Source organism: Phaenicophaeus curvirostris, chromosome 2, assembly GCF_032191515.1.
Source record: "Phaenicophaeus curvirostris isolate KB17595 chromosome 2, BPBGC_Pcur_1.0, whole genome shotgun sequence".
In the NCBI taxonomy this organism is placed as follows: Eukaryota; Metazoa; Chordata; class Aves; order Cuculiformes; family Cuculidae; genus Phaenicophaeus; species Phaenicophaeus curvirostris.
In genome coordinates, this window is record NC_091393.1 from 8,806,819 (window position 1) to 8,834,799 (window position 27,981).

Consider the following 27,981-nt stretch of genomic DNA (forward strand, 5'->3'; position numbering starts at 1 on the left):
CTTTAGAAGTTAACAGTAAATAAAACCATCATTTTCAGAGGAAGTAGTTCATCTTTTATCTTCAACAGCATAAAGACCAGGCTGAATTGGAAAATAATATTTCAACTGCTGTAAAACCATCAAAGAATGTACATTTTACAGTGATGGACATGTCTGAAACATAGCACAGGTGGTTTCCAGATGAAAAAGATGCCATGAGAAGGAACAGAAAATCTGGAAAGCCTAATGAAAAGGGACAGCCCGGTTTTACACAGTCTGGCAGGAGGATAGCACTGTCCTGAGATTAGGGGATTGAGCAAAAAGCTGGCATGCAGAATTGCGGGTTTTTATATAATAGCTTTAGCAAATATCCTTTAGGACCCAGTGGATATGTTTGGTGAGGCAAACTTCATGAATAATGGCCAATCATTAAGCAGTGATGAGGGAAAAGCTTTGAGTGAGAAGCCCCTGAAAGCCTGGGGAAAACATAGCATCGGGAAAGCATCATTTCTATCACTGATGACCGAGAAGCACGCGACGCCAGAATTAGAGTTGATTCAATGTTTAAACCCGGGGGGACTTGTACTACAGGAGGTTACTGGAGTGCAGAGTGCCCGATTCCTATTTCCAGCAACATGCCTTATTTTGCGAAACTCTTTTTATTAATCTTTTGCTTAGTTCTTCTTGTGGAGAGCAGGAAGCACAGGAGGAGGAGGTGGACAAGCCAGCTGGAGGTGCAGAGGGCAAGGTAAGGGTTATCAAGACACATATGTTTCTATTCCTTGAGTCTTATAAATACATTACTGCGTAGACGTAAAAATCTGCCTTCTCACTGTCTTTGTGTAAATCGTATGTGCAAAGAGCTTTATGGATAATGTTTGTATAATGGACTCTGATAGTACAATCAGTTTCAACTGTAAACGGACGTGTTTAATACTAACATTAATTTTAACTCTGAACGAGGCAGATTTTGCAGAGACGTTGGCCACTGCAGCATGGATTGTGTTAAAAATATTCTTAGCCCTCTATGTGAATTACAGAGAGAATTCAGAGAAGCTGCAGTTTAATAGCGACATGCAAATCTACATATTGTTTCAGCGCTGTTTCAAGAGCAGGTTAGTTATGCTGCTTGCTGGGGTGTCTGTGCTGCTTATGTTCACTTGAAATTGCATGTTACTCTCTAACAATTTGAAGCAGGACTGTTAGTTAGAACGTGTTGTACTAATTAATAACAAATAAATTCCTGGAAGTTACCCGGGGATTGTAACATTTAAAAATATTTTGAAGAAAGACATGGACACTTAAAAAAAATACATATTTTAGAGTCAAGCAAAGGCACAAGAAAGAGTTAAAGGTCTTAGTGAAGTTTATTAGATTTACTGTTGCTGAGATTTGACCAGAGGTTTACATTAGAAAAGATAATCTTCCAAACCTGTCAGACAGTCCAAAGTATGTTATCCTTTTTTGTGGTTATGTCATCCAGTGACAATTATATCTTACAAGACTGTTCATTGTTCAAAGGGCTCAAAAATAAAATTGGGTTAATCCATCTTATTAAATGGCTTCGCTATGGCTGTAAACCTTCATCTTTTCATTTATTTTGTTGGGGTTTTTGGTTTAATACTCAGTGCTTTTATAGGGAGTGTTGTTACTTGAGCATTATACGAAGACATGCTGTGAAATAATTGAAAGCAAAGAATACCTACTATGCTCTCAGATTTATGCTACTTACTGACAAAATACAGTAACATATGCTTCCAGTGACATAAAAGTTATAAAGCTGAAGCAGCTGGGGCCTGATCCTGAAATCTGAAAGCCAACTGAAGTTTTGCTACTGATTGGCACAGAATCCCCCATATCGAATGAGAACTTTCATTTAACTCTGATTTTTTTTTCCAAATCTGTGTTTTGGAAAATGCAGGAATTTAACAGTAGCATTTTCTTGCAAACCATTCACACGTAGTAGAGGTCATCTACTTTAAAGTTACAAAATAGTATAAGTCCTTCTCTTAAACATGACTTTGCACAAAAGTAGTGCTGTGCGCTGGGTTAGAAGTTGTTCGAATATTTTGTACCAAGTGCCAAGCGAGTGCTATTGGCATCTCCAACACTGGCTTGGAAATAGTTTGGGGTATTATTCAGTAGCTCTGCAGTGGCTGCATCTCCGGGATCACAAAGAGATGTCGACAGTCCTCGCAGACTATCCATCTGGACAGAATTTCCAAACAGAAAATAAACTCTGAGAAGTAGTGCTTTTGTTGATATTTATCGCTCTATAAAAACTGCTGATAATGCTTCTGGTAATGTTTATTGCTCTGTACACATTGTCCTGGGCTCAGGCGGCCTTTGGCATCTCAGCTGTGCCTGTGAATGCTGTGATTCCAATGGCCTCTGCACTGAACAGGCAGACACACTCTGGCTCCGATCTGCTTATTCCTCTCTCCTAACGGTTGTGCAGAAGCCTCACGCATCAACCAGCAGAAATGCACTTCTGAAAGAAATCTAACTTTGAGCTTCTCTCAGCTCAAGATGTCCCGCTCAAGGGGACTTGAGCTCAAGCTCAAGGTCTTCGGAAGTGGTCAGTGATTTGGAATATACCAGTAGGGATGTAATTTGCAGGACATGCTACTGGCCAGCCTTGGGCTGGGACCCAAAGGCAGAAGCAGATCACTGGGGAGGGCACGGCAGCACCAGGCTCAGTGCATGGACTGGTTTTCAGGCAGTGGTACACTGGCTGATCCCTGCTGAAATGGCTGCTGTTGGCAGGTGTGCTCCCTCGCTTGCTTTGCAGGGCTACATGTTTTTCCCCCTAACTTCAAATCAGGTGCTGCAGACATGTCGTCTGGCCTGTGCTACTTCCCAGCCCCTACTGATCCTCTCAGCTGTACGGTGGTTTCTCAAGAAATGCGATATTTGTAAGTGGTCTGTGGTTAAAATGTTGATAACCATTTATTTACAGATGTGTTGCTCACCTGGGGTTCAGGTCCAGGGTGTTGCACAGCCTCTGATCCTTCAAGGTCTGATTTCATAGAGTCATAGAATAGTTAGGGTTGGAAGGGACCTTAAAGATCATTTAGTTCCAACCCCCCAGCCATGGACAGGGACATCCCACTAGATCAGGTTACCCAAGGCTCCATCCTGGCCTTAAAAACCTCCAGGAATGGGGCATCCACCGCTTCCCTTGGCAACCTGTGCCAGTGTCTCACCACTCTCATAGCGAAGAAATTCTTCTTAACATCTAGTCTAAATCTGCCCCTCTCCAGTTTATACCCATTCCCCCTTGTCCTATCACCACAAACCTTTATGAATAGTCCCTCTCCAGCTTTCTTGTAGGCTCCTTCCAGGTACTGGAAGGTTGTTATAAGATCTCCTCGGAGCCTTCTCTTCTCCAGGCATTTCTCCCGAGATTTTTTCACCAACACTGCAGAATCACAGCAGAGCCAAATAGCCATGGGAGACAAGAACAGGGAGACGCACATGCAGGCAACAGCAGATCTGAGAAGCAAACCTAATTCCTTATCTTGGCTGTGTGCTCTGGATCTTCATGTTTGCCACTACGGCTTCTATGCTGTTGCTAGAATTGTCCCTTCTGACTTCGTAGTTATGATGTAGTTGTCCATGTAGACCATGAGATCTTTAGAGTCTCAACACGCTCAACGTTCATCAGCCTGCATGCATTCAGCGCTCTCTCTTTATCCACAGCAAGAGCAGATTCAAACCACCTTGTTTCCACTTAAGGAGACATCCCCTTAACACAGCCATCCCTTGCTTTCCGTCTCGCAGAGCTGCTAAGTTTTTCTTTAATGTTTTAAAGCGAATCAGAGAAGACATTTTTTGTAAGTATGAGTAGTCGTCTTCTACCATACCTTACCCCAGTCTCTTGCAAGTTCTCAGAGTTCTCCACTATAGCACTATCATGTAAATGCAGTAAAAACTTTTAAAGAACAGGAATCTCTACTACTTCAGTAGTGAAATGGCAAGGCTGGAGAGAGCGCTGAATGCATGCAGGCTGGTGAGCACTGAGCGTGTTGAGACTCTAAAGCTGAAAGAAACCCTGACAACCATATGATCGGAAGTGCTACAGACCCTAAGTACATCAGGGAGGATTTATGAGATACCAGTGATCAGATTGTCAGTAAAGGCGCCCGACGGGCAGGGGAGGGTTCACTGCATCCTTCAGCTCTGCAAAGGCGCTAGCAGCATCATTCACGTTTGCTGCGGAGAATGAGACCTTCCTATGCCAGATGGTGGGGAGGGTGGCATGGGATACCTGCCACTGAGGATCGGAAGGTATCGGTCTAACTGAAGTCATATGCTGTCATAAAGAATGGACTTTTTTCAAAAAAAACTTGGTCTTGCTTTTGGATTAAATTGACAAAAGTAGTTATACATTTCAAAGGCTGCGTAGACTGCTTGTCGTTAAAATTAAATCTATGCAAAATCTTTTTAAATGGATTAAACTGATTAAAAATTAAATGACAGACCTCTGTCTGTAAATTCTGAATCATCCATCATGTACCTGAAGGACTGGGCCTGAACTGATGATCAAATTGTGGCTGTTAAATGCAACTCCTGGCTCAGGAAGTACCCAAAGAAAACCCCTGTTTTTTTTCTAAGGCAGTGTTAGTGTCCCCAACCAGCCCTCTGAAGCCTCTGCAGCTGCAGACTCATTCTTAGAAGCTCTCTTGTGTGCTATTTGCTGTTAGATGATTTTTAAATTAATTGATCAGAGCTTGTTGTTTCAGTTAGGCTGTGCCATCGATTTACAAGATGGAATTGTAATACCATCATAATTTTCCATGCTATTTCCTTGTACAGGATGCAATCCAAAGTTTTATTAGGTTTTTAATTTGTTTTTTTTCCCCATTCTTTGAGCTAGGAGATTTAGTTGAACATTCACTAGTACTTAGGCCTTTCTCTGAGGGTTAAAGTCAAGCAGATGCAGTAAGATAGTTCTTCTCCACTTCCAACTTCTCAGGAGCAGAGGCCGCGCTGCGGATTGTGGAGTGCTCTGTTAGTAGCCCTAACCTTTGCAAAGAAATGCAACCTCCCCCTACAGCTACTAGTTAAAAGCTAAACATTTTATCCAACCATTCTCTTAATGGGTTGGGTTTATTCCTCTGCTTTTAGTTAGCATCAATGCAGCCGTGTTGGGAGTGCACTTGCTCCAACTCCTCTTTATTACAGCCAGCAGGGAGAGAGATGCTCCAACATCCCAATTTAAACAGGAGCCCAAAGAGAGATGAGGGGGCTCCAAATTTTCCTGTGTAGGATGTGCCCTGGAGCACAAGGGCTTGTATTTCTTCAAAACACCCATTTGATACAATTTTTTAAATTCTGTTTTTTCCTTCTAACCATCTTATTAAGGAAAATAGCTTTTCAATATTAGCAGCAGCTCTCGACCCCCCCCTTAGGTTCTATAATTTCTTTTCTGAATTGGATGCTTTAAGAGGAAACTTACGGTTTCTGATTTAGACTCCCTCTGCTCATACTCATCATACTTTGTATGACCCTTAAGCACAACCATTTCTACCGTGCGGTAATTGTTTTATAAGCTCTGAATTCCTGACCAAGGTTTTAAGTGTAATTCACCCTCATTTTTGTATCCATTAGAGCAGTCCTCTTATTTTTTCTACAAGGTTTTTCATTCTTTACTGTCAGTAATATTTCTCCCACATCAACAAATGCATCCATATCCTTTTGTATAAAGCTCTTTCTAATTATTATTATAATCATAATTATTATTATAGTTATTATTAATAATGATACTATAATGTATTTGTGATATTATGATAGTATTAAATACAATAATGATAATAATGATAATGATGATGATGATGATGATGATGATGATGATGATGATGATAGTAGTAGTAGTAGTAATAATAATACTAGGAAGTTACTGACAAACAGCTAATTGCAGCAATATTTACAACTTTGTCAGGTCTTGTGCCCAGAGCAAAGGGATTGAGGAGCCTTAATGGTCCGAGTCCTCTTTCCTGCAGCACTGGGGAACAGCCAGGGGTACCAATCCAGATTTTCTCCCAGAAGTGCATGCAGTATCTGTCTGTCTGCTGTTTAGTTATCCCCTTATGCAATTTTAGCGACTTCCACACACTTTCCTCAGGGGCTTGTTTTCATTCTTGTTCTGCTGTTATCACATAATCTCTCAAACAAAAAGTAAGACTTGTTCCTCCCTTAATATTCAGAATACTGAAGGGTTGCAGATCTTGCTGATTTCTTTAGACGAAACCCTTCTTTTCCTGCTGCTGTGGAGGGAAATGTGTGGTTTTGTCATTGTTTAAAGTCAGAAGACAAAGCAAGCCACCTGTCTGCATAACTACTGGTACTGAACTGGTGTTCATGGAGCAGATGGAAAGTCTCAGAATAGCATATGACTTTGTGTGTCCACCATCGAAAAGAGCTTTCTGTTGATGAGGTTGCTGGGGTATCTGGCCAAACCCTGCTCCTGGGGCTCCCAGGTGGTGCTGGTAGAAGTCAGCTCCAGCCAGAGGGCCCTGTGCGCTGCAGAGACATCAGACCAATGCTGTTGCTGTCACTGTCTTTTGCAGTCACATCTATAAGAAGAATCATGACTTGACCAAAAATAGGAAAGGAAAGACGGAGCAGCTTCTCAGGGTTGATGACCATGACTTCACCATGCGGCCGGCTTTTGGAGGTGAGAATAAAATGGTTCCCTTGATTTCATGCTCATCTAATTAAAAATCATCTAATTATCCACTAAGTCATCTAATTAAAAAATACAGCAAAATAAAAGCTTCTGGCTAGATGAGCCAGCATGAAGGGAAAGGATCTGGGTCATCTCAGGAGGTATTTGAGGCAATTTGGAGAGGGCTCATCCTCACCTCATAGTCCTCTGTGCTCTGTACAACTCCCACACTTCTTCGCCAAGTTCAGGACTCATTAGGTAGCTCAGAACCCATCCTTGCTAGAAGAAAATGGAATATTTTTTGTCCAGACAAAATTTTACTTCAAACTCTCTAGAACAACCAAAAAAGCAAGAGAGGAGGCCTCCATCACTTTCACTTCTGTCTTCCACCGTACCTAGTTACAGGAATGTTCTTGCCTGACCTTTCAAGGCTTTCTACTGCAGAGGTAAGAGAGTACCTGAATAAAAAATGTGCCAGCATAGAAAAATCTCTCCTGTTTAGATCACTGACCAAGCCCCTCTAGAGCTTTCTACAGCTTTTGGACTAATACTGCATTCTTTGTCAATTTGCCTTCTAGAATAAACTGCAAAAATCTCCCTGTGCAGGAGACACACAGGTATTTTATATTTTATGTGTAGTCTATAGAACAGAGCTTCTCTGACCTACCCATTCCTGCTGTGGCTGGAAAGATGTTTCTCACCCAGCAAAGCAGATGTGCTGATCTGACAGCACAGCGCTGTCCTCAGGCTCACAATTGCTATTTCTCCAAGTTAAAAATGTCACCAGTGCTTTTCATTTCCACCCACTGTAATTTGTTACCATGTTGCCATCCAGCCTGCCCATTAGAGGTAACTCTTAATAATCAGTGGTAAACTTGATCTGCTCTTTCTAGTGTTGAATATTTCGTCTTAAACTGCCCTTAATCTCCCTGGTGTTGGTGCCAGCCCATCTAACAAACCCAGGCACACAGCTGAGGCTCAGGGCTGAAGTGGGGAAACTGGACCTGGAGGCACTGGGCACGCCTGCTCCTTTTTGAATAGCCTGTAAAAGTGTCACTGGATAAGTTACTCTCCCGCCCTTTGCCTGCTCCAGAAGGGGATCTTCTTGACAATGATTCTGGTGCTCCACATTCTGGTTGGGGAAAGGCAGATTATACCTTATTGCTGGTATTTCCCTTCCTGCCAGGTTGCTTCTTTTGGAAGGTGAACCTTTCAGGAAGGTGGATTTGGGAAGAAACTTGGCCTCTGAAAGATGAAAAGACCAGGGAGCTGTGAGGTTGGTTTCATGGACTGATCTAAATCCTCTTGGCTCCAGGAGGAGATTGTCATTGTCAGAATTGCCCAGCCAGCCACCTCGTTGGCTCAATCTCCCATTTGTTTGTTTATTTACTGGTCTTGGTTTTCTTTACTTGACTTTTTAAGCATCTTTTTCCGTTCTTGTGTTCTTCTTGAGTGTCCCTTACAATGTAAATCATGAGAGCAGGCAGTGTCTGTAAAGCCTGGATAAGAGATGTTGTTGGCTGGATGTCCTCTGCCTTGCTTTGTTGGCCCGCTGATCTGTCATGGATACTGGTGATCTTGTGCCATCCCACATGGTTTGCCCAGCAGAGCAGCTCTTTGTCACAGAATCACAGAGTGGTTTGGATCAGAAGGGACCTTTGAAGATCAGCCAGTTCCAACCCCCCTGCCATGGGCAGAGACACCTTTCATGAGGTCATATTACTCAAAGCTCCATCCAGCATGACCTTAAACTTCCAACACAGGGATCAACACTCCACTGATTTGTGCCACTGGATTGAATGGTGTCTTTTGAGGGAGAAAGGAGGTTGCAAATGGCCCGGCACACATGAAGATGGGTTGTTGTTTTAGCATGCTTCATCTTTCCTAGCAGAAAGCTGGACTCTGAGAAGCAGACACCATGCTCTGTGGAACGAGTTCACCGAAATGTATTTACGTCCCAAAATACCGTTTTTGGTGGAGCAGCCTACAACTTCACCATTGAACTTAAGGCTAGAAGAGGGATGGGGTCTGTAGCTGCTTTATGGCAGCCACACTGACTCATGCTGGTCTGCAAAGGACAGTCAGCGAGCTGCCAGCCCAGCCCAGCTGTAACCACAGGCTGGGTTATGCAAGGTGAAATGGAAGAAAAGCATTAGAGAAAGGTGAAGGTTTTTTTCAAGAAAAGGTATCTTTGTAAAGAGCAAGTGACCAAGCGAATGTTGTGTAAGTTGTGTTATTAACAACCCAATAAGCATGGTTGTCTTGCCTGCGCTCAGCCCATTAGGGACAGGCTTTTGGGCACAGTGGAAATGACAAAGGTTTTTGCTTTGCTGATGGTCAAAGTAGCCTGCATAAGCTAAAATAGACTGTGTTTGTTTTGACCCTCAGCAAGTTATCTCCACATCAGCGACCTTGTACTAGCTAGCAGATGTTCAGGTATTATTTACAAACATTAATATTTAAAGATTAAGTAAATGTTTGTTTTGCTGCCTTCCTTAAACATCCATTTGAAGCATTTCATCTATGACCTCTCATATTTTACATAGAGCCAGTGAATAAGCAGCTTTAGTTGATACATAAAATAGCTGTATTTTCTTTGTTGAGGAACAACCCCACGCTGTACTTTTATTATATTTCTTCATAGCCTAATAGCCTAACATCAGCTGGTCCTTGCTGCCCTTCCAGGCAGTATTTTTATCAGGATGGATGAATGGTGGGGTGAATGAAGCATCAGTAGTTCACTTACTTAGGGTTTGGATCAAGGGCTGGAATAAAACTTGCTTCTCCCTCAATGAGAAACAGAGAAATGAAGTTCTCTGCTGTCCTATGGCATGTGATGAGCATATTCTGGTGGTGACTGTCCTAAAGCTGCCCACACCTAAGAGGTCCTAGACATATATACATCATCATCATCATGGGGTTGTTTAGCCTAGAGAAAAGGAGGCTGAGGGGAGACCTCATTGCTCTCTATAACTACCTGAAAGGAGGTTGTAGAGAGGAGGGTGCTGCCCTCTTCTTCCAAGTGACAGGAGACAGGACAAGAGGGAATGGCCTCAAGCTCCGCCAGGGGAGGTTTAGGCTGGACGTTAGGAAAAAGTTTTTTACAGAAAGGGTCATTGGGCATTGGAACAGGCTGCCCAGGGAGGTGGTTGAGTCACCTTCCCTGGAGGTGTTTAAGGCACGGGTGGACAAGGTGCTGAGGGGCACGGTTTAGTGATTGATAGGAATGTTTGGACTCGATGATCCAGTGGGTCTCTTCCAACCTGGTTATTCTATGATTCTATGATTCTATCATCATCATCATCATTATACGCATACACACACGTGCAGAAACACTGAAGACTGCCTTGTGGCTTGCCTTATGGACATTTGCAAACCTCTCCGGGTGTGCGCAGTGTATCTGGCAGCAAAGGGGTCTCAAGCCTGGTCGTTTCCATGCAGATATTTTTATCTCAGTGCCTACGTCTGCCTCACTCCTCCAAAGACAGATGAAGGGACCAAGAGACTATCTCAGAGAAAAACAAAGAGGCTTTGAAATCACTGCCAAAGAGAAATATTAAATGAGATGTTGCAAAGCTTTAGTTTTGGAGCTGGAGTGGAAAATTGACTCCAGTTTCACGGTAGTATGCTATTCCCTATCTTCCAAAGCCTGCTGCAGCACTGAAAAATAAAACCATGGCTTTGCCCAGTACCTGTTTGTGATGAGGAGCTTTTGTGCTCCTCAATGGATGGTTTTTGGTGCCAAGACATGCTGGGATGCAACAGGCTTTAATGTTGGGCACCTTCTGAAGTCATTCCTGAACTGGACTGGTGAAAAACTCCTGGGTTTTCTGGAGGAGTTAGCTCCAGACCAGGTATCCCATGCAACCTGGGGCTGAGTTTCGTATTCAAACTGGAGTTTTTGTGAGGTGAAACAAGCCATAAAGTCTTCTCAGTGTCAGAACCCACTCAGAACAGAGACTTGTGTCTAGGCTGTGGGTTGCAGTGTTCTCCTTGCAAAACCACTGAATGCAGATGCAAAGTGGATCTTCTCTGAAAGTCACCTGAACAGGATCTTTTCTCTATGCAGCACCTAAGTCAAACGTATAATGGCTTTCACTGAAGTGCAGGTCACAAAACTAAGCAGTTCAATGCAGGGGAAAGACAAACGAGGGAGCAGTCTTGTCACTGATTCTCAAGACACTGGGTTATGAACTTGAGAAACAAGTAAAGACATAAAACCACAAACATCTTGACAGGCTGGTCCCTGAGTATCCTTTTAGTACCCACATTTGATTTGAGGCAAAGACACTGACATGCAGCAGTTTACAGGAATAAGACACTGCTGATGCAATTTCAGAAGGTGGCACCTTTACAGAGAGAGGGTGCAAGGGTGCTGTATCATTTCCCATGTAAATCCTACTCAGAAGTTGTGAGGCTAATGGATGCTGCCCCACACAAGCAGGAAAGCAGAAGCTCTCCCATCAGCCTTGAGTTCTCTTCAAGTCACTTAAATCCCCTCTCAACATGCAAACACAAATATCTCCTTCAAAAGGAAAATATTCTGCTTTCCATTTCCAGTTTTGATATTGTCTAACTTGTTGAAGACTGTGTGAGTATCTTGAGCTTTCATAGAAGCTGCCACTGTGCTGAGTCTGAGATACAAGGACCGCAGTTTATTAATTGATACATTTCCATGTTGTAAGTGGAAGTCTGTGAGTTATGAAGTTTTTTATGAGTCCAGGTTTTGCTTTCTAATTGTACCAGTCCTGTTGAACTAGGATTTGTGTTCTGCAACATGTTGCTGTGGACAGTGATGAAGATGATTGATGTTGACATGTTTGCTGTTTCTGAAAAATGCTTCATTAGAATATTATATAATTTCCCTCTAGACCTTGATCTATAAATACTTGGGCTCACATTTATTTTGAATAAGTCCATGAATTTGGCCGACACTTTTCAGAGGCCCTGCAGTATAAGCTGAAAAGCTTTGCTGGGCTGCAGTCTTTGAGCAAAGGAGCACAGCTTCCTCTTCTCAGCCCAATCCAGAGCTTTCACATGAATCTGCTTAGCTTCCCACCCAGCAGTGAACATCCTAGAGAGGAGCCTGAGCTTTGAAATTTCTCCAGTGTTAGAGTATTCGGGTCTTCTCCTGCTTGTAATTCTCCAAGGTGATCCTTCTGTATTTCCTCTTTCTGGAGAAAAGTTGAATATTGATAACGTCTTGTTTATGACAAGGGAAAGGTGATTAAAGAGGACTTTTTAAAAATGTAATGCTCTAATCTAAGTTACTTATCCTCCGTCTACCTGGTCAATGTGTCAGATACCATCTCAACTGTTCTTTTTCCTTCGATTTCACACCTTTCTTGTCCTCTTCTCCTTCTCAATAAAGAGATTCTTTTCTGTTTGCTCACCCCTAATGGCATAAAATGAGGAATTTGGCAAAGCATCTGAAGCCCCAGTGGTTAAACAGTTTAGTTTCCGGAGGGACAGGATTAAAACTCTAACAGCTCCCAACTGACTTCAAGGATTATTGAGACCAAAGATCTCTTGACACCTTTTTGTGACTGATCAACAGCCATTTAATTCAATGGTGTGTGCTGTAGCCAAGATGACCTCGAAGGAAAGCCAGGGTTTGTTTCTGTGGATTAAAGAGGGCATTTTGTTACAAAGCTTCTGTTTTGCTTCAGTCACCGCATGCTTTTACAGTTTTGCTTACGTCGAGTGCCTGTGCAAAACTCTGTCTTAGCAGAAGTTTTGGATAAAGACAGGCCAAGTGAATATGAAATTATCATTATCAGTTATGCTTTTTGCCTAATGCAGGCCTTGGTGATCATTTGATTCTTGTCACTAGCTCCCAGGCAGCAACATCTGGGCTGGTGCCACTGCCTTCTCACCCACTTTTCCCTGCGCTGCCCAACCTCTTGTCCAAGCCTCCTCCAAAGCGTCTGGGTGTCTCAACACACTCTTGTTCCCATTCAAGTGCTTTCTCATCTCCTCAGCCCAAGAGGCTGAATGAAGAGCAGGGAAAAGAGAAAAGCAATGATTGCTTCTGCTGGTTTTGCCCAAGAAAGGCAGGGTAAAATATTTCTACTTAAAGTAAGTTTTATAGTCTCATCTCCATTCTGTCTCTTCTGAGAACTTCACATTTGAGTCCAGAGTTCAAATGATATCTCCTTCTCTCTATCATACTCACTGCTCTCAAATCGTCCCTTGTATTTGTGATTAACTGCAGAAAAGAAAAAAACTAAAAACAGTTTCACTGATGGAGAAGACGCCTAACCCAGCCTCAGGTCTCTTCTACCACAGTCTTTCCAGACCATCCAGCTTTATGCCGAACATCCTTTATTTTGGGGTTAGTAAAGCTTCATAGCAGCTCCAGACTGAACCTTAGACTTTGTCCTTGCACTGAGGTAACTGCTGGTTATCTGGGAGCCAGATGGAGTGTTTGGTGCAGGAACATGAAAAGAAGAAAAGAATGTAGACATAGTATTTTATCTTCAAGAGCACTCAGGGAAGCAACGGGAGAGATAGACAAATAACAACTTGGCAGTGCTCTTCTGTTTGTGGATTTGGTTTTTAATTGGGTTTTTCAAAATTCTGTGATTTGTGTTCAGTCAAGCATGGAAATTGCTGCAGTAAACAGACTTTGGTGGGTGTTGATTTCCTGAGTCAAGGCTCAGGGTGTTGATTTCCCTCGGCACCCAGGGAACCCAGTGGGAAGCACCGTGGTCAACTGCTGCCTTCCTCTTCTGGCACAACCTGATTGCATTTGTGAAGCTGTCCTGGCAGAGACCGTGTCTTCTCTGTTAGCACTGAGCCTGCCACAGCAGGATTGTCTGGGATGGCAGCACCGTGGGCACTACTGCAATGTCAACAGCTGTGTGTGACAATGAATAATATTAACTACAAATGCTTTCTAGAGGAAAAAGCCAGAGGCAGAGCTGGTGGCAGCCTTGTGCCTGCCCTGACATTGGCTGTGTCAGGCTATGAAGCTTTTCTGAAGTGACTTACTCTGAGCCTTGCAAAGCTTGGATGCGGTCTATAAGGAGGTGCTACTGTAGGTAATCACGCGCATGCATAAATATGGGTCTGCATCTACAAAGGGATTGTAGTGCCTCTTAAATATTACACAACTGCAAATCAAGTTCAAAATTTAGGTGCTAAAAATCTTTGCAGACCTTCATGGGGGCCACTATAGTCCTTGGAAAATTCGTTTCTGCTGGGCAAGTCCGAGACATGTCTTCAGAGCTGCCACTTCTTCATCACGATCTGTCTCGCTGAGAGTACGCAGGCTGGAGATGTGCTCTAGCTACATGCATCAGGGACACCCTGTGCCACGCACTGCCACGCACAGAGGGCTCAAGGTAATAGTGGATCCACCTGACTGTTCCTCAGCAGTTCCTGCTGACCTGTTTTGGTAGGTCGTGCTTGATGTGTGCTTCTACAGTGAAATTTTGATACAGGGTTTCTAGTAATAGAGAAGGGTGCATTTATTATGGTGTGTTTTCTGCTTATTTACTCTTTGTGAATTCTCAGGTTGCTAATTTTAAAACTACTATGTAAAACTAGTAATATCATCAATGAGTCTTGATTCAAAATTCCAGTGGGCTCTTGAGAGATTAAGGTAGCTTGTCTTGTAGATAAGAAATGAGAAAGCCACAGCGAAGAGCTCATTGCTTGTAGTTGCTTCTTCTCGGTCTTAGGGCTAAATTTGTTCATAAGGCCTTCAATTTATGATGGGATGGCTCAGTTTTTAAAAACATATGCAAATATTTCATCCAAACTCTGGATTAGCTGGGCAGAGTGACAACATTGCAATGGATGCCAAGGGGAAGATAATACAGTGCTTCAAAAGGGACCTTACATGATTATTCACCGACTCTTCCCCCAGCCACCTCATGAAGAATCATGGACAGAAAGGTGTAACACTGAGTTCAGAAATGTTTTGCTTGTCACATTATAATGCTAATTAAATACAGATGGTATGAAAGAACAGTGATTTACATATCTAAATCTCATTCTTCTACAGGCCCTGCAATTCCTGTTGGGGTGGATGTGCAAGTTGAAAGCTTGGACAGTATTTCTGAGGTTGACATGGTAAGTAATCCTCTTTTAAACCTCAATTATTTCTAGTCATAAAACCTCCCTCCCACTTGAAACGTGTGTGTTTCAAATTATTGGTCAGGTGAAATTTGCACCTGGCAAATTCAGAGAGGCTGATACTCAGAACTGAGGACCTGATAAAACCAGGTGACCAAAGGTTTATCTCTGTATCTTCAGATAAAGATTTAAAGTATGAAGGAAAAAGGGACCTTAAATAGGAGAATAATCAATGCTATGGATCTGTTGCAACCAAAAATATAAACAACTTCATATGAAGGTTTGAAGGTACGTGGCAAGGTTCACATTAGCCGTGCTTACTGCAAGAGTTTTCTTCCTTAAGCAAACATTGAGCCCATTTATTTTATATCCATAACTATAGGAGGTGCATTAGAAAATTAAGTTGGCAACATAAATGAGCGGGAGCTTCTCCTGTTTATCCATCACTGATTGCAAACTGCTTCGTTTGACTCATGCCGTGAGAAAATGTCCATGAGTTGGATTTTGTATTTAGAAGCTGCCATCAGCTGCCACTTAGGCTTGAAGTTTGCAGCACGTGGTGCCTGCCCTCTGTGTTGACTGTTGGAGGACTGTTTGGAGAGAAAAAGATGCTGAAGGTGGGAGAGGAGGGGGCTCCTGTCTGGTGGGGTTGGGAAAGGGCCACACCTGGGAAGTGGTGTGGCCCTTCATTCTCTGTTCTTGCAGGCAGTCTTGGTGCCAACCCCTTTTGTGTTTGTAATCATAGATTCATAGAATCACCAGGTTGGAAAAGACCTCTTGGATTATCAAGTCCAACCATTCCTATCAAACACTAAACCATGTCCCGGAGCACCTCATCTACCCATCTTTTAAATCCCTCCAGGGATGGTGACTCAACCACCTCCCTGGGCAGCCTGTTCCAGTGCCCAATGACCCTTTCTGTGAAGAATTTTCTCCTGATATCCAGTCTGAACCTCCCCTGGTGTAGCTTGAGGCCATTCCCTCTTGTCCTGTCCCCTGTCACTTGGGAGAAGAGGCCAGCTCCCTCCTCTCCACAACCTCCTTTCAGGTAGTTGTAGAGAGCAATGAGGTCTCCCCTCAGCCTCCTCTTCTCCAGGCTAAACAACCCCAGCTCTCTCAGCCGCTCCTCATAAGGCCTGTTCTCCAGCCCCTTCACCAGCTTTGTTGCTCTTCTCTGGACTCTCTCCAGAGCCTCAACATCCTTCTTGTGGTGAGGGGCCCAGAACTGAACACAGGATTCGAGGAGCTCACCAGCAGTCTCACCAGTGCCGAGTACAGAGGGAGAATAACCTCCCTGGACCTGCTGGTCACGCTGTTTCTGATACAAGCCAAGATGCCATTGGCCTCCTTGGCCAATCCATGTTGGGGATGTCTGACCACTGACTGATGCCACAGCAGGCCCTGTCCCCCTGTGCTCTCATGATGGAGCTGCTCAGAGGAGATCTGCAGCTGCAGCCCCAGGCTGCCTGGTTCTCCTTATGCTGAAGGGCTGTCCAGGGATGGTGACCCATTTTTTCCTTTTGGTGTAAATGGCACTGTCTTCTAAGAAACCTCAGTTATGCCTTTTCCTTGCTCTCCTTTTTGCTGGCTCTGCATAAGCTGATGTGCTTTCCACATCCAGCCCCTGAGGTTGGACTCTCCAGCCAAGTTACAGCCTAAGCCCTGTCAGTAGCAGCAGTCTTTGGAAGTGTTTATTTGGGACTGTAGTTGTAAGAGGATGGGCAGTGCCCAGTAGGTAACAGTAGTTGACAGTATCCCTGGAGAGGAGCACGGGTGGACGAGGTGCTAAGGGGAATGGTTTAGTGTTTGATAGGAATGGTTGGACTCGATGGTCCGGTGGGTTTCTTCCAACCTGGTTATTCTAAGATTTTATGATTCTATGATTCTGTGATGGAGGCATGGAGGCTGGAACTACTCTGCCAAGGTGGAGACGTGCAGGTGGGTGAGCGGACGTGTCCCTCCAGCAGGGCTCTGCCATGGTCAGAGAGGGAGCCCACACATCTGGCCAGCCCTGCAGCAAGGCAAGAGTGCGCACGGGAGACTCCTACAAATTCATGAAAAACCTGCTGGTAGTGCGAGATTGTTGCCAGGGCAGCCCTCTGAAATGGAGAGTGAGGCTAAGCAATGGTTTGTTATTGGCAAAGCAAAACGAGGTGGTAGTGGTTTTAGAAAGCAGTTGTCGAGTGATTAGGGAGAGAGCCCAGTCTGTGGTGCTGCCTGCCTGGGTTTGGCAGCTGCAGCTCACATAACCACTCACTTAATTGGGAATATAAAGAAAACAAGTGTATTTGATCTGTCAGCCTGAGAGAGTAGATTCAGCTCTGATAGCAGCAGCTGCCAGGTCGGGATCAACAAACAGATGTTTTCTTTGTGTGACTGAAGCTCCCGTCCCCTCATGGAGCTTAAAGGAGAACTTTATTTATGCATTTCTACAGTAGGAAAAAGAGTTCCCCCACTTGGTTGCAGTTCGCAACAATTTAGTGATCGTCAGGATAAATTGCTTATTGTTTAGCCTGACCATTTAACCAATTTTTAAAGTTTTTCCTCTAGAACATGCTATCAATACCATAGTCCTCCAGGGCAATTTTGCCAGACTGAAGAATCCTTTCTGCAGGGCAGTGCTTCTCTTGGGACGTGTATATAACCCTTTGGGGACTGAACATTACTGGGTACTGTAAGACATTGTTTGGGCATTTGTGTTTTGTTTTGGCTGAAATTATTCTGTCAGGAAAATCTATTCATAAAGAGCCTTGGTCCAGGGAAGAAACAGGAGTTGAGAGGGAAGGAATTTAATCTACCTGGTAGGAGTGAATTTTCTTTCTGGTATTTTCTGTATGTAGGGAGGAACACTGACAGACCTCTCTCTGGTTCTTTTCCTTTTTCCGTGAAGGATTTCACTATGACTCTCTACTTAAGGCACTACTGGAAGGATGAGCGTCTCTCGTTTCCCAGCACCAACAACAAGAGCATGACCTTTGATGGCAGGCTGGTGAAGAAAATTTGGGTCCCCGATGTCTTCTTTGTGCACTCCAAAAGGTCCTTCATTCACGACACCACAACAGACAACATCATGCTGCGAGTGTTCCCTGATGGTCACGTCCTCTACAGCATGAGGTAACAGTGCAGCCCCACTGCTCATGATCACCCACCGCGGCTTTGCCATCAATGTTGCTCCCAGCGTGACTTTTGTGACCACCAGGACTGCTGCTGTCAGCCCTGCTACTCCCACTGCTCATGCAGAACCCTCTTTCCAGCATGCCCAGAACAAAATGCTTCACAGGAAGCTGTGACAAACCATGTGGTGGGCAGTAACAAGATAATCTTACAGGAAAAGCATTCCTCTAACTCTTTGCAGGGAGAGGGAGAGGCTTAGACGACTGGGAATGTTTGTCCCGGGGTCAGTGTGTGATTAAACTGGAAGCTGCTGATATACCAGATGGCGACCTCTATAATTATCCTATTTTGCTTCCTGCTTGTCTAAAAAAACTTTTTTTTTTTTTTCTGGTTGGTGTTTGTGTGTTGATGTAAATATTTAAGTTTAATGAAGATGAAAAACCAGTATAAAACATGCCCTAAAGTTCCTGGTTTTCTAGCAGGTTTGTTGGCTGAGAGAATCCTGAGGCACGTCTGTCATGACCTGAAGGGTTACCCAGCTTGTGGGTGTATATAGATCATAACCGTGGGTCCGTAGGATTCTGTAAAACACAAGGACATGGAGACTTAATCCTCTAAACTTCTCAACCTTATTATAGATTACCAAAAATACCACAAAAATCACCACTAGTAATTAAACCGCCACAAAAAATCACCACTAGCAAGAATACCTATGATTAATAAAGTGAATATATGTATTGCTATTACAAATTACTATCATATATACTGTTACAAATCACTACAAACTTACTAGTGGAGCAGCTCATCATTATAACAGCAGGCATTCTGACCATAGATTACTTGCATGGGTGTATAAAACTGGTATGAAGTATTAACATCATCACGTGAACCAAATCATCCCACGGGTGGTACAACAAACTGCAGTGACCCCAAAAGGGGACCCACATGGGGACCTCAATCAGAGTCTGGAGTCAGCCAATCATCTCCAATGACAACCAAAGAGAAGGTAGAAAGTTCATGCAGTGAATTCAACCTGTTTAGGAATGGAAAAGTACATGCAGCATGGAAGTTCTCAGAGAAAGAAGCTCTATCTGGGATAAAAATAATGTCCTCCTTATATCTCAGAGATATAAGAGGGTGTAGGATGCTACTACTTTGAGCAGCCAATAGATGCTGTTCATTTCTATTTTTCACCTGTGATCACCAGTTTATGACGTTTTCTGTTCTTCCAGACCAGTCTTTATTTTCCAGACATTTTCTGCCTTTTCAGACAATAAATTGCCTTTACAATCCCTTTTTTTTTGCACTTATTGATGATATCTCAGGATGTCTCCAGTTTCCATGTATTCCATCTGCACTTCAAAGAAGTCAGCTGACCTTTGAATGTTTAGTCACCAAGGATTTCTGTTCTAGAATCTTTCTAGAACTTTTTCACTTTAGCTATGGTAAAATAATTCTCAAAAACTCTGAAAGGTTTTCTATAAAGTTTGATTCAAGAGGCTATTTAGTAGGTGTTATTATCTGAAGTAGGACAAAATCTCACCACACCAGGAGGCCCTAAAGTTCACTGGTTTCATAGTCCAAATATAATTCTGCTGAATTTATTTTAAAACTCCCTGGAAAAATAATTAAAACCACAAAGAAATGTGTGGGTGTGGGTATAAGAAAGATGGTAGGTACCATATGGTCACTTTGTTTTGCCTGGTCTTAATGACGAAAATCCCATCTTGACCTAAAACTTAGGAACACTTTCCCTGTTCTGAACCCATTTATAACTCCATTTGTTGCATGAAAGGTCCAATTATCCACACCTTAACTAAGCACCGGAAGATGCTGTCAATTTTATTAGAACTAGATGAAGAAGAAGGTGCCACATAGCAAGAGAAATAACAAGGAGAAAGAAGATTAAAGGAAGAGGTTTGATTTAAGCTTGGTTCAGCACTGAGGGGAGAAGAGTGGGAGAGTAGGGACCTTCTTGGCAGATGTTGCTTGGTGTAACTGAATATTGGTTTCCATTGCTCATAATCTGCTTTTCTGTGCTGAAGCCAATGGTGTGACACTTGTATGCAGTGCTCAGCAACTAAAAGGAAGGAGCAAGTAGTTCTATTGGCAAACATTTGGTCTGTTCAGGTCTGCTCATTTGCCCACGTGTGAATTATTTACTTTCAAAATTTTCTGTGAACTGTTGAGGAGGTGATGTGACTTTCTAACGTTACCCACAAGAAAGAAGTATGTGAGTTAACCATAGCTGACTGCACAAGATTTAAATGGATACTTGGATATGTAAAATCCAAGGAGAAAAAAATCTGCATGTTGCTTGGGCCTTGTGGTGTTTAGGTCACTCAGAACACAATCTGACTGACAAAGTATGAGTATCCAGTGATGCTGAAAATGCATGTGTTAAGATGTGTTAAGAAACCTGCATGGGGTTGACACTGGGCTGAGGGACATTTCATTCCTCATTTGGACCTTGGGCTTTCAAGGCCACCTGAACATCACCCTCTAATTGAAGAATTATCTTATTGATGAGCTGAGTTTCTGTGCCACCTCTGACTAATGAATTGTTAATGACCACAGGCTGTATCACAGTTTAGATGACCTCAAGGAAAGAAAATAGCAATAGACTTAGTTATACAATACTTAAATGCTACACACAACTAGAAGAGATCATTGCTACATGATACCTCATGGAGCATATGCCCAGAAAGCTTCTTTACATTTGCTCGTAGGGCAAATTTTGCTCTAGTTTTACGGTCAAAATGAACAGCGTGTGCTTTTCAGGGGCGGTGAGTGTGTAGGTCAGAGCAGGATTTGGATCACAATCCCTTTAAGAGAAGAAAAGTTCTGCAATGAATCTAGAATATGGTCACGGCCAACATAAATCCATCTCTGAAACAATGACTCACAGTTGATTTGCCCCTACTAAATCTGGAGCTTCACTGAAAATCTGTCCATAAGAAAGAGTTCACTGACCCACTGGAAAAATTGTTATGTAAGGTTGCCGACAACTGGACTCATTTTAAAACTGGAGCTGTGATTGCTGCAGCTCTTCAGCTAAGACAAGAACTTAACAGAGGCAAATCTCACTTGTTTAAAAACAGCTGCACCCATTTTACAACCCTTACCCCAGAAACACACTCCCTAGATTAAAAGAATTTGATCAAGGACTGAAATGAACTGCTTTTGTATTATAATATATATATATATACACATACTCACAGAATTCTGTGGCTTACAAAAAGGATAGTCAAGTTCCTCAAGTCATTGCTGAGGCAACTATGGAGGGAACTGAACAATGGGGAAAATGAGGAAATCTCCATCAAACTAGGCATAAGGGAAGCTTTCAGGGTAAATGGTGAGTTTATTTTATACTGTTACCTTGTAGGGAAACATTTGAATATAAAACACAGTGGAAGTATCCTTCCTGACTTTAGTATTACTGTAATGCCCAAGATAGTGCTTTAGTTCCTTAATATGGAAATTACAACTTCCTTTGGAGTTCTTGTGTACAATTCATCTTGCTTGGGCTTGGAAAATTAATAAGCATTTTCCTGGGGATTTTGTGCTAACATTATGCGCAGCTGCTGCCTTAAAAGCTGCAGAATGATTTATCTGTGAAAATGTTCTCCCTTCATTGCTCCTCATAGAAACCAACCTTTCTTGTTTTTGACTTCTAGGATCACAGTGACGGCAATGTGCAACATGGACTTCAGCCGCTTCCCCCTGGACTCTCAGACATGTTCTCTGGAGCTGGAAAGCTGTATGTTCTATTCGTGTTTCTAGCTAGACATGCTCCATGGCTGGCTGCACAAACATAGACTAGACACATTTCAGAATCTGTTTTAGAGCCTGAAAAAATAGTTCATCAAAGTTACCAAAAGTCTTTCTATTGATGTACTATGTTGTATATCTAGCCTTTACGCTGCAGGGCAGGGGAATTTGCAAAGGAAACATTCTTGTATGAATTTTAGTAGATGGCACTTTCAAAAAACCCGCCTGCAGAAATGTTCAACATATACCGGTTCTCAGCAGCTTGCTGATGGGAAATCTGTCACAGAAGTTATGCTCTATTCATTGTTTTCAACAGGAATGTGGTGCTTTCAAGTGTCACAATAAAAAATTGGTTGTAATGATCATTGATTTCTTTAAATCTCATCACCATTGTGGTTTACGTATTATATAATCCTGATCCTGCAAACAATGCAACCTGGTCTCAGCTTCTTTCGGAAGGAGTTGTTCTGTGGATAAAGAGACACGTACAGTAAAATTTTTGTGACTGTTCTATAAACTTTCATCAGGGTGTGGCAAGGTCCTTCCAGCTATTTAACTGAGATTTTCCACCACAAACCACAGAATAATTTATGTTGGTATTGTGGTCTGCTCCAATACTCTGCTCGGAGCAGTGACAGCTTTATAGTGGGTTGCTTGGGGCTGTGTCTGCTTGGGTTTTTAACATCTCCAAGGTAATGGAGGCTCCACAACCTTTCTGTGTAATGTGTTCAAATGTTTGACAACCCTCATCCTGAAAAAGTTTTTTCGTTTTACTTGGTTGGAAAAAAACCTTTGCTGCAACTTACATCCCTTGTTTCTTGTCCTTTCACTCTGCGTCTTAGAGAAGAGTCTGAGAAAAGCCTACTGACATCTTGATTGCTGCTTTTTTGTTCCCCTTTCCCACTACCTTGTGCAACTAATTCTTTAAGATTTTCATTTACGATCTTCAAATATTTCTAGACTTTTGCTTCAAATCACACATGTGACTTTTTCTTTTATCATTCTAAAATAGTTTGAGGTGTTTGCATTTCCTCCTTCCTCTAAATTCAGATGTTTTACTCATGACATATTCTTGTGAGTTAGCAATACGTTGTCTATGATTTTTGATATGTGATGCCTAGAAAAGCACCGTTCTAGCTGCCGTTTAATCAGCGTGGAGTAAAAAGGGGATGTTTCCCAGAATCAGGACGATCTGTATTTTTGTTGTTGTTGTTATTGCCATGGTATATCATATGGTAATATCTTCTTAACTCACTCTTGTTAGCAAACTTTTTTTTGCGGCATTATTTCCTGCCAAAGATGCCTTTGTATTTGTTAATTTTGACTGGATCCATTAAGTTCTATTTCCACTCCAAGATAATGTCACATCACATCATGTTTCTTCTTTCTTTAAGATGCTTATACCGATGAAGATCTGATGCTGTACTGGAAAAATGGGAATGAATCTCTGAAAACTGATGAAAAGATTTCTTTATCTCAGTTTTTGATACAAAAATTCCACACTACATCAAGGCTGGCTTTCTACAGCAGCACAGGTATTGGCCTTTTCTGATTTAATGCTATTGCTAAACCTAATGTTGTATTAACTACTTGCGAGAAACCTATTGGGATTATACGTCGCTGAAACGTAGTCTCCACGGCCTGGATAACAGATATCCTAAAAGACCAGTTTCTCCTTTTCACTACCCTTTAGAAATAAAAGATCAAAAGAAAAATCATGTCTCTGTGCTTACCATTTAGGCTGTTCTCACTGATTCTGGCTTTCCTCCTCTCTCAAAGGTTGGTACAATCGCCTCTATATAAACTTCACTTTACACCGACACATCTTCTTCTTCTTGCTCCAAACCTACTTCCCTGCCACCCTCATGGTCATGTTGTCCTGGGTGTCCTTCTGGATTGATCGCCGAGCAGTTCCTGCCAGAGTCTCTTTGGGTGAGAACAACTGCAACAAACCATGACTGTGTGAAAATCTTTCAACGTGAAGGTTTTGGCAGGGAAGGGAACATTTCATTTTGATGGTTAAAGATAGTGAGCAAGCAAACGTCTGTTTTATTGGGTGATTAACATAATGTAAATCTTACAGTTCGTCTAAAATCCTTCATTGTTAAGCAGTCCTCCTGATCTATACATAGCTCAGGACAGAAAGGACTATGTTTTTAAAAATAAAGTTGGTTATCTGGCATGCCCCTGGGAACACTGAGGGCATCAAGCTTCAGACAACAGCTAAGCAGTGAAGGGAACATGACTTTCCTCTCTCATCTGCAGTGTTGAGGATGAAAAGCCACCAGGCCCTGGGTGAGGCGAAGGTTGGGTTTCTCCTCTCCCGAAGGCAGCTCTCACTAAGGGTCCAGCGTTTCTGGGGTAGGGTGGTCTCTATTTTGAGGCAGTGGGAAAGCAAAGAAGATGCTGCTTGAAAGTCCAGCACACACCAATTTGCCCCTCTGAGCACCTGAAACCCATCAGGAGGAGCTTTGTCTGTGTCAGGACTGAAGGAAAATCTTTCAGCTGAGCATAAAAAGAGCCAAGTGTAGCTTAGAGCAAGCCAAAAATAGAATAAGAAAAATCTCACGTTAATTTGTAAGGCTTCTAATACCAACAGCATAAACCAGTATTTTAGTCCAAGAAGTATGTTTCCCTTAGAGAGTTACGCACTGCAGCAAACACATGAGAAGAGGCAGCCAAGAGTCTGCTCCACTGAAAGAAATGTGTTCAATGGATATTATTTAAAAAAAAAATCGGACCCTGATGAAAAGTGAGCAATAGTAGCTTTGTTTACAGTGGTCACTGTTCTGAAACGGCTGAAGTAGCAATGAATGCTTTATGGCTCTCTTTTCTCTAAGTGGCTTTGAGATCTTGCAAATACTGTTCTCTCCATAACAACCCAAACAAAGCATATACTATTTGGAAGGATTTTATCTATATCTGTCTAAATACATAAATGTATATACATATTCACATATGTATGTATATAAACATAAATACATACATATCTATTTTTATAAACACATGCACATGCACGCACCACTGTCCAAAGTTTTTTTTCCCACAGCCTGAACTACAGACAAATATTCCTAGAGGTAAATACACAAACCCTTTCTTTGGCATTATTTCATGAAAACATCTTATCATTGTTATATGTCCCTTTTAAGATCAGTGATTTAGATCAAATCATCTTTAGCTGTGACCAAAAGTCAATACTGGGTTGCTTTTTGTCTGTGCCCATAACACAGACTGACACAGCTAGGAAACGGGAGTCCTTGTCACCACTGGTCTTAACAGCCTGACTCTGAGCACTGTGTAAAAACCCTGCAGGTTGAGGAGAGAGTTAAATCCTATTCCTAGCAAAATGATGGCTGCTCCATTGCACCTCAATACGAAGCCCATCACATACGCATAAAAGTACTTCTGCATCGGCAGAAGAGATACTTACCACAAATTTATTTCAGATCTAGCATCTTCTAGAGTATCATGTAGAGCATAAATTCTGTTTTTCTTGATGCAAAAGCCTTATGGACTTTATCAGTCAATAACATTTATTTGTCTTGGTTCTCTCCAGGGATAACCACTGTGCTGACCATGTCTACGATCATCACGGGCGTGAACGCCTCTATGCCTCGTGTTTCCTACATCAAAGCAGTGGACATTTACCTGTGGGTCAGTTTTGTGTTTGTCTTCCTCTCGGTGCTGGAATATGCAGCAGTGAATTACCTGACGACGGTGCAAGAGCGGAAGGAGGGGAAGCTCCGGGAGAAGGTGAGGAAAGACATTTCTCAATGTAAATGTAGGTCTTGTCAGCCAGTGAAGCTCCCCTGTGAAAGACTCCAGAAAATCTATTAGAAATATGTTAGGCTCCTGAGAGAAGAGCCCTGTGTTATGTCTACATTAAGAAATTAAATGTGCCTGGGACCAAGACTGATAGACACGGAATGTCTAAACCAAAACCTTCCCTCAAAATCAAAGTAGCTGCTGTGAACTGCCTGTGGCAAATAGTCTGCGGCCCATGCTTATTCTCAAACTGTACATGGGAATATTTTGGTGTTTGTTGACCCAGGCAAAATTCAGGCCAGAGATATTTCTGACACTCTAATAGTATTGTTGTCATCTGAGCTCCCATGCCCAGGGAGGCTCTTTGTCAATGTTTAATATATTAGTGGAGACAAAGACCAAAACTGCTGCAGGGCAAAATTATGTAGCATACTTCTGCGGGTATGTGTCTATGTGAAGAAGGGTGTAATTTAAAACTCTGTGAAGGTGAGTTTCTAGCATGTTAGGCTCCCTTGTCCATAGGAATGACAGTCACTGCATGTACATGAAGCCATGGGAACTGTAATTTGACCTAGGGTTTAAAAGTAAATCTTCACAATTTCTTTCTCTGCTGGGTCCTGCAGCAATTAACTCACTGCTGTTAACCACTTTCTCTTCCACCCACCATCTCCCAGACCTGTCATCAGTTGATGCTAAAGAGCTTGAGTAATTCTTTCCTGTGTTTTTTTTTGGCAGGGGTTGGTTTTTGGTCGCTTTTTTTTTTTTTGTTTGGAGTGGGGCTTTACACCTGCTTAGTATAAAATATATATTAAAATCCAACAAATGTTCAGGTTTGTACCCATGGAGTACTCCAAAAAATTCTTGGAGTGATGGGTCTAACAAGTAGACCACATGGGCTACAAACTTGTCATGTTCTCCTGCACACAACCTGCTGAGACCAAATAGTTTGATTAATGACTAGAACATGGATTAGAACTCTTAAGTTGATTTGCAGGTTTTCAGTAAAAAATGTGATCTGTTGGTTAAGTAGTCTGAAGAAAAATAAAAGCTTTAAGTGCAGTTTCCCAGTGGCATCCTGAATGTTACTTATTCAGGCATATATACATTTTATATATATATATATACATTTTATATATATATATATACACACATACACATATTCACGATATATACACTTCTGTGTACGCATACATTATTTTAGCTGAACTTATCCTTGAAAACAAGTCGTTCGAAAAAAACATACATCAAAGCTGGTGGAGGAAGGGACTGGAGACAAAACATTATTGAGTAAGGAAAGCAGTGTGCAGGGAATCAGAGGCAGGAACTCCTAGTAGAAAGGAGGTTTTGGAGTCCACTTTCAATGCAGACAAATACATAATGCATATTGTTGGGACATAAAACTTTCAAATTTTAAACAGCAAAAGACAGTCCTTGCTATTCAAATTTTTACCTGTACTCATTGGGTTGTTTTAGACTTCTGGGATGCTTGCTGGTGCTGCTGAAGTCAATGCAAGTTTTGACATTGACTTCATCAGAGCCGGGATTTTACCTTAGCCTTTTAACAGGACCTCTCCTTGGTTTAACATCTGATTTACAAAGAAAACATCTATCTGTGAAACCAGAATTTTTTCCTTTTAATTTTTTGCCATAAAATGTAATGGATAAGCCATTTACACAGATAAAAATGCATCTGTTCTTGAAGATTTATATACACAAGGACGGTAAAATATGGAATCTCATGACAGCAAGGCTGAACAGATCTAGCTAACGAAAACTTTGTTTAGTCTTCATGTCTGCTAAAGCATTTTTCTGAAGCCGCTTGTCCAAGCAGTGTAGCTAAACCATGTTTCTTCCTTTTGTATTTCAAGCAATTTAAAAAGTGACTTTTATTTAAAGAGAAACTTACAGTATCTCAGCAAAAAAAACCCCAGCTGTCTATAAGCTGTCTTTCAATAGAAAGGCGTAAGTTCTGTTGCTGATGTGTTCTTCCTGTATTCAGCTGTATTTCTTGTTTATGTTCCTAGTTTCCATGTACATGTGGAATACCTCATTCGAAAACTATAATGCTGGATGGAAACTACAGTGAATCTGATGCCAACAGCCTGGCAGGATATACAATAAACCAGATGGTCCCAGAGGAAGAAAAACAAGAAAAGATGGTTGTACACTTAACTGTGAGCAACGAATCTAATTCATCAAAGAAGAGAGGCCTGAGGGGCCACATGGGCTTGCGCATCATCCAGAACACTCATGCAATTGATAAATACTCGAGACTAATATTTCCAGGCACCTACATCTTTTTTAACTTGATATATTGGTCTGTGTTTAGCTAAGCCTGCTGGCACAGCAGTGACTGAAACAGAAGACATTTACAAAACTCTTTTCTTGTTGCTCTTTTTCAGTCTACTCTGGATGCAAAGGCAGAAAATTGACTATTACGTTGCTTCTTTGGAAGGTAAAGATGAGGACACATCCTCCAGTGAGCAACTCCATGTGCAGGCATGATGGAGGAACCTGCTCTGCAGGTTGCTTTCCAACCCACACCCCAGCTCCTGTTTGCTTGATGACATGTTGTTTCTCATACTTGAAAACAGGTGCTC

The 27,981-nt window shown here is 42.2% G+C and overlaps 1 protein-coding gene across 2 annotated transcripts; it reads left to right on the forward strand.

Moving 5' to 3' along the window:
* The first annotated feature begins 97 nt into the window (after nucleotides 1-97).
* LOC138717647 (gamma-aminobutyric acid receptor subunit rho-2) lies at nucleotides 98-27,975 on the forward strand. Of its 2 annotated transcripts, XM_069851279.1 has the most exons (9): nucleotides 98-727; nucleotides 6,552-6,658; nucleotides 14,661-14,728; nucleotides 17,622-17,845; nucleotides 21,523-21,605; nucleotides 23,011-23,151; nucleotides 23,396-23,548; nucleotides 25,173-25,369; nucleotides 27,406-27,975. In XM_069851279.1, exons 1-9 carry the CDS (start codon nucleotides 540-542, stop codon nucleotides 27,712-27,714), a joined length of 1,470 nt encoding a protein of 489 aa, XP_069707380.1. In that variant the 5' UTR covers nucleotides 98-539; the 3' UTR covers nucleotides 27,715-27,975. The 2 variants fall into 2 exon arrangements, with proteins under 2 accessions (XP_069707380.1, XP_069707381.1); XM_069851280.1 differs by lacking the exon at nucleotides 23,396-23,548.
* Nucleotides 27,976-27,981: the final 6 nt, after the last annotated feature.